Source organism: Dioscorea cayenensis, chromosome 17, assembly GCF_009730915.1.
Source record: "Dioscorea cayenensis subsp. rotundata cultivar TDr96_F1 chromosome 17, TDr96_F1_v2_PseudoChromosome.rev07_lg8_w22 25.fasta, whole genome shotgun sequence".
In the NCBI taxonomy this organism is placed as follows: domain Eukaryota; kingdom Viridiplantae; phylum Streptophyta; class Magnoliopsida; order Dioscoreales; family Dioscoreaceae; genus Dioscorea; species Dioscorea cayenensis.
The window spans coordinates 17,297,175-17,303,639 of NC_052487.1; the positions used below are offsets into that span (position 1 = coordinate 17,297,175).

At 37.8% G+C, this 6,465-nt stretch overlaps 1 protein-coding gene and 1 long non-coding RNA gene across 2 annotated transcripts; one reads left to right on the plus strand and one right to left on the minus strand.

Annotated features, from left to right (window-relative positions):
- Window positions 1–213: 213 nt before the first annotated feature.
- Window positions 214–652, plus strand: LOC120280681. The gene is made up of 2 exons (XR_005542388.1): window positions 214–374; window positions 473–652. It is a non-coding gene; the product is annotated as an uncharacterized LOC120280681 (long non-coding RNA).
- Window positions 653–1,325: 673 nt separating this feature from the next.
- Window positions 1,326–5,763, minus strand: LOC120280680 (putative SWI/SNF-related matrix-associated actin-dependent regulator of chromatin subfamily A member 3-like 1). Its single transcript, XM_039287609.1, is given in 4 exon segments — window positions 1,326–2,278; window positions 2,868–3,141; window positions 3,143–3,175; window positions 4,298–5,763. Coding segments are annotated over 4 exon segments (2,499 nt in total). The 5' UTR covers window positions 5,669–5,763; the 3' UTR covers window positions 1,326–1,457.
- Between the last annotated feature and the right edge of the window lie 702 nt (window positions 5,764–6,465).

Below are 6,465 nucleotides of genomic sequence, written 5' to 3' on the forward strand. Positions count from 1 at the left end.
CCCAAAGGGTTGAGAGTGAACTTAGTACTCATCCTAAACTTGTTCCAGCTACTATGATCAGAGATATTTTTAATATTTTATTAAAATATTAATAATAAAAGATCGAATAAAAAAAGTTTAAAGAATTAAGGAATAAATAGTTAATAAAAAGTTAGACCGATCAAATGATCAGAATGACTTTATTAATCTTAAAGCTAATATAATGGCCTAATTTATAAAGAAAAAGTTATGCGGATGCGGGCATTATAATCCCCAATCCGAATCCGAATTATAACCCGACCCGAGGAAGCGCTATTTTTCCGTTCCCGTCGCCATGGTTTCAGAGGAGGTCGCTTCAAAGCTCGTCCGGTTCCTCTACTTCGTCGGTGCCGGCGGTATACCTCCCTCCTCGATCTCTTATTCTCCTTCTTTTCTCCGTCGCCAATTCATTGGCTAATCTTTGATCTGACCTTATTTCCTTCTTCTCCCTCAGTGATCTGCACCAAAGGAATCAATCTATGGCGGGACTATGAACACAAGGCCGCCATGAAAGCCTCTGCTGAAGCGCATGAAACGCCTGTTGAATTGGTGAATGGGGCTGTGCCCAAATCTTGATCCCTGGTTAGGGTTTACTTTTCTCTCCTGTATTTAAAAAACAAAAGGAAAAAAAAAAGGAGGACAATTTGGCATAATTTCTATGGATTTTTCTGTTAATTTTTTTTGTCTTTGTTGATTGGTGTCAGTGGTTATTTAGATATACTTATGCTCTTTAGAACTGTTCCTTGTTTGTTATTCACCTTTTCTTGATAACAAGGGTATTGAACTTTAGGTTTTTTCAGTTTCATCTATGGCAACTAACATTATTCCTTGTCAAAATTATGATTTTTCTACATAGATTATTGGCGTAGTTGGGTTTTTTTGAGGAATTGCTACCATTGAAATCCAGGCAGAAAGATAACCGACATGTATTTCTGTGAATAATTATCAGGACGAGTAATCCAAAGCCACAACTGAAAAAGATTAATATATTTCAGCCTCCACAAACCAATAAGAACCTTTGATGTTGAACATACCACCTAATTCAGAATGATAATTAGCTTGAAACAAGATATAGATCATAGGCGCATACATATCACTTTTGAACGCTAGATTATTTCACAGGAAAAAGAAGTGCTATACTTTGTATTTGAAAGAGAGCAGAAAAAGGCACTATTGCAAAGATACATAAGAGAGTAGGTTATCACAGTGCATAGTATCTGTGATAAAGATACATTTTTTTTTTTTAACTCGCAACAACCATTAGTCATAAGATCATGTATGTTAGAGAAAGAAACAAAGGTGCACAATGAAAAGGAAACATGTAATTCACAAGCTGATCTAGCAACCATAACATTGGCCAAAAATTAGCACACTTTGTATCAAGATTGGCAGTGTGCAAGTTAGGACAAAAACGAGAACACAAGGGAGAGGAGAAAAGCTCACAGATGCATCATTGTGCGGATGTCTTCCACACGCATGTTTGCCTGTGACTTAGGATCCTTCCTTCCAAATGCGCCGCCAACCAACCTTTTCTTTCTCTCTTGGAGCTCAAGTACCCTCTCTTCAATACTGTCTTTCACAATCAACCTAATGACTCTCACTTCCTGCTTCTGCCCAATCCGATGAACCCTGTCCATTGCTTGCTCCTCGACCGCCGGGTTCCACCAGGGATCTACCAAATATACTCTTGATGCTGCTGTGAGATTTATTCCGGCACCAGCAGCTTTAAGTGCAGCAAGTAGTACTGTTGATGAATGAGAACCATTCTTTCCGAACTCTTGAATTACTTCAGTCCTTTTCTTCATGCTCATAGAGCCATCCAAACGCAATACCCTAAAACCTGCAGCCTTTAGCGGCTCCTCAAGCAAGATCAGCATCTTCCTAAATTGAGAAAAAACAACTGATTTTTCTGAAGGGTTTGCTTCTTTGGATGTTATTAAGAGCTTCAACAAGGTCTTGACTTTTGAGGAAAGGGGTCGATCAAAATTGACCATTTTTTGCAAATCATCCTCATTGTCATTTGAAGTCTTTGTTGGTGGAACCAAGAAAAGATCTGATCTAGATAATTGCCGTCGACAGATGGGGCACGGAGGATTGGTGCGTTTCAAAACCTTTAAAATACAGGCTTCACAGAAAATATGAGCACAATGTGTAATAACAACTTTCTCAGGCTGGGAGAGACATACTGGGCAATCAAAGTCATCTCCATCTTCAATCATAGAAAGATACCTATTTCGCAATTCTGGGTTGTTGGAGACATCTGCAGGATATTTTCATTTTCAATCTTACTATATCAAGTATTCATACAGTCAAGTAGCGATGAGTAATGTAATAATAATAAGAAAACTGGTAAATTCAAGTTAACTTCAAAAAGTCAAAAATACAGTAGAATGCTCAAAAGAAATTATTAATTGATATGATCCCCCTAAATAACCTAGATGCCATTGTTTGAAGACAAATAAAAGGGTTTCTATGCCACCCAGCAGGACTAGAATCCATGACTTAAGTCATTATGACAAAAATCCAATACAAGTTTCACATTTGAAAGAAAAAAAAAAGGAGATGGAAATCACATGCGAAGTGGAAGCCTATCTATCACCACTAAAAACAAACTTTATAGAATTTTTTTCTCATTAAAACAGACAATGGCACTCCAATAACATCAGAAGATGTCCACAAGCTGATTGGTTTTCCTTTAGTTTGCAAACAATAATTTAATTATTCAAAAGTTATGTAACTAAAAATAGCATCATGTTATGATTTAAAATGTTGTAATAATAGAAAACAAAAAAGCATCTGTAATGGCAAAGACTCATACAATAATTTGGAAAATAGTATCAGAACATTACCTTCAAGAGCACTAGTCGGAAGAAGAGATGCAATGTCTGAAGGGCATAATGCCACATCATTACAAATCTGCCGCAGCCGTAATATGCAATAAAGAACAGTGGAATAGTGATGGAGCACGGTGCCTGCATCAATATACCGCCTAATGATGCTTTGTGCCTGTGACTCCATTTCATCGTAACATTCACGTTCTTCAGCAGAAAGCTCCACGAAACATGTTTCAACAATTTTTGGTGGCAATGCAACCAATCTTTGGCCATCACAACATGTATCTTTTTGTCCTTCTCAAAGTTATTGTCCCAATCAAGGACTGAAAAATGAAAAATAAGCAAGATGCATAAGAACATATCATAATGCTAATATCATTATTATCAATATATTTCTGCATTGTGATTTCAAGAAATGAGATATCATGCCCTCTAATTGGTACTAGTAAGCTCCAGGAGAAAAATACACTAGCATAAGTGGCAAGTCAAGTCAAGAACGATGCAGTATGAGTATGAAATCCAATCTTTCACTTAAAAAGTGAAGCCTGTGAAACTAAATCAAGAAATTGGAACCAAGCATTTTCCTCAATACATGTCAACTGGTTAATTTCACGTTATCAACCACACCTTATCATGGTTTTACTAGTTGACTATCCCAATTTTCAAATTGTCCAGGTAACAAAAATCAAATGTTTGGGCCTTCTCAGATTGTATGGTATTTTACAACCATACTCTAGACAAAATTTGAAACTCAGTATAAACAGAACCTTAAGTTCAAGAAGCTACATTTCTATCTAGATACATACTTTAAAAGGTATAAAGACCCGAATTTTTATATGAATGTGCATGTATATGTGTCTACTTTCCCTTTCGAAGATTTGTCTTCATTCGTTCCCTAAAAATGGATGGAGCCCCCCACTAGATGAGTGAGATCTTTTACAGCTACTTTAGCTTCCTAGTTCCAAAACTAAGTGAACATCAAATGGCAAATCCCCATGATTCCAAACATTCACTACTGATTGTTCACTTATTACATTTTGTTTATTTGTCTAATCCCTGAATCAAACATGTCCATAGGTTCTCTCAAAAATGATAATCGTTTTTATATTGTTTTGACCATGTGATGCTACCAGCGGGCCACATATAAAGACTGGCAACTTTAGATAACTATTGATTTGGATTGCAATAGAAGGCAATCTGTTAGTGAGAATATATAACCCCTAGGAAGAAGTGGTCAGATACAACCTTACATAATCATTCTTGAAGGCAAACCCCAAGATTTAGAGCTGTGCAAGATCATAAGTGTACTGTAGTTGCTGCACACTCTGTAAGTTTCTTACACAAGAAACTAATTGTGCATTTGTAGTTGAAACACTACCGGCATACTAAGCAAGAGTGAAGCAACAACTCACTGAGAAAATGCAAACAACACTATCACTACTTACCTGCAAACGAAGCATTCCACTCTCTTTCCCTTTATGCAAAGGGAGCTGTATCAAGCTCGTCCAATAGGTCTTGGTCGCGAATGGCTCAAATCTCAAGAACAAGATAAGTGAATACAAATCAGACGACCGATTCTGAATCGGGGTCCCTGTGACTGCCCACCTCCTCTCCGCGTTCAATGCAAAGACAGCTTTCGCCTGCTTACTTGCAGTATTCTTTATAACATGAGCTTCATCCAGCACAACCCTTAGCCAATCAATGCTCTCCAAGGTAGAAGCCCCAGAACCATACTCTGATGCCACTGTATTATAAGTGGTCAATACAATATCATACTTCTTGAGTTCTTCAATATCCTTAACCCTTTCTTGATAATACAAGTAAACCTTCAAAGCTCCAACTTGGATATGCTCTTCCAACTGAGTAACCCATGAGGACAACACTGATTTCGGGCACACAACCAATGTTGTCCGCGGCCCGGAAACTTGATCATCCTCCTCATTGAGCTTCCGTTTTTTTCGAGATCCCCCAGCTTTCTTCCGCGAATTAGGCTTCTTACTACCATGCGCAGTATAACTAGGTCTATTAGTAACAATCAAAGAAAGCAAAGTGAGGGTCTTACCCAAGCCCATATCATCTGCAAGAATTCCTCCTCTCAATGGTTCCGGCCGGTCACTAGTCTGATGGTTTGTAAGCAAAAAGCAGAAACCCCCATCCTTCTCTTCCCAGAAAGGTGGCAAATTGCGAGGATCCTCCCTATCAACCAGCCATCCCAGAGCTTCTTTCTGGTGCGGAAGCAATTCTGTCAAGACAATGTCTTTCTGAGGCTCAAGAGGCACAATCCCCACATCATTCTTGCCAACCATCGCAAATACATCATCCAATCTAGTGGCTTCGTTGGGCTTCTTCTCTTGAACAATGGCTGCTTCAGAGAGGGCAAAGCCAGGGTTAGGGTCAGAGATAAGAGAGAGACCACCACCAGCGAGGGCATCCAGTACAAAGGCAGAAGCAGCAAGGCGAGCGAAAATGTGAATCTGGACGGGGAGGCGGTAGGGTTTGGGAGTATTAGGGGGCTTTGGAACGATCGCTCCGACGGAGATGGTGAAGGAATCAAGAAGTGGGGCAAGAACGGCGGCGGCGGAGCGCTCGATGTGGCCAACCTGGGCGGCGCGCACGTTGATGACCTTGATGGCGTTGGGATCATGAGGGTTTAGCGGTTCTCGGACGAGACCGACCATCTCGCGGCGATTGATGGTGCCGTGGTAGTACCGGAGGCCGACGATGTTGGCGATAACGAAACCAAGAAGGTAGGGTTCGGAAGCTTGAGATTGAGAGGATTCATCGTCGAAGAGCTCGAGGTCGGAGAGGTCGTCCATGGCGGAGAAGGGAGAGGATGGGGATGATCTCAAGATAAGAGAGAGAGAGTGTGTGTGTGTGTGATAAAGATTTGAAAAGGCGGTGCTGCAACGGCTGGAGAAAACCAGAAGCGTTAATGAGAAGCTGAATTTTTTGGAATTAAAAAAATAATCAAATATGTATGAATAGTTGGTTTAAAGGTTGTTTTAAAAAAATATTTAAAATGTACCCAAAAAATAATTTAATGCTATAAAATGTTAATAATGTGGCTGGATATGATTTGGGAATCTGGGATTATTTGATAGTTATATTTTATGATTGATTAATATAGTGTTATTTTAGATAAATTATTTATATGATCAAATATCCTTTCAGTAATTTAATTTAAAAAAAAATTTAATGCTATAAAATGTTAATAATGTGCCTACATATATATGATTTGGGAATCTGGGATTATTTGATAAATTTGTTTTATGATTCAGTAATACAGTGTTAATTAGATAAAATGTTTTTATGATCAAATATCCTTTCAGTAATTTAATTTTAATGTAAGATGTATTTAATTATGGGATACTAAAAAGAGAAAATTATACCTTCATAAAATTGAAATCTCAAAATTGATATTTGAGAAGAAAATTGGAAAACATTCAATAAGTAAACCACTTAATTATTTAATTAAAATATTAATACTTAATTATTTAATTAAAATATTAATACATTAAAACATTTGTGATAATTTTTTTTATTGAGTATCTGCTTAGTTTTTGGAGATTCGTTGACATTTTTATCATTTTAAGTCCAAAATTAATTTTAATAC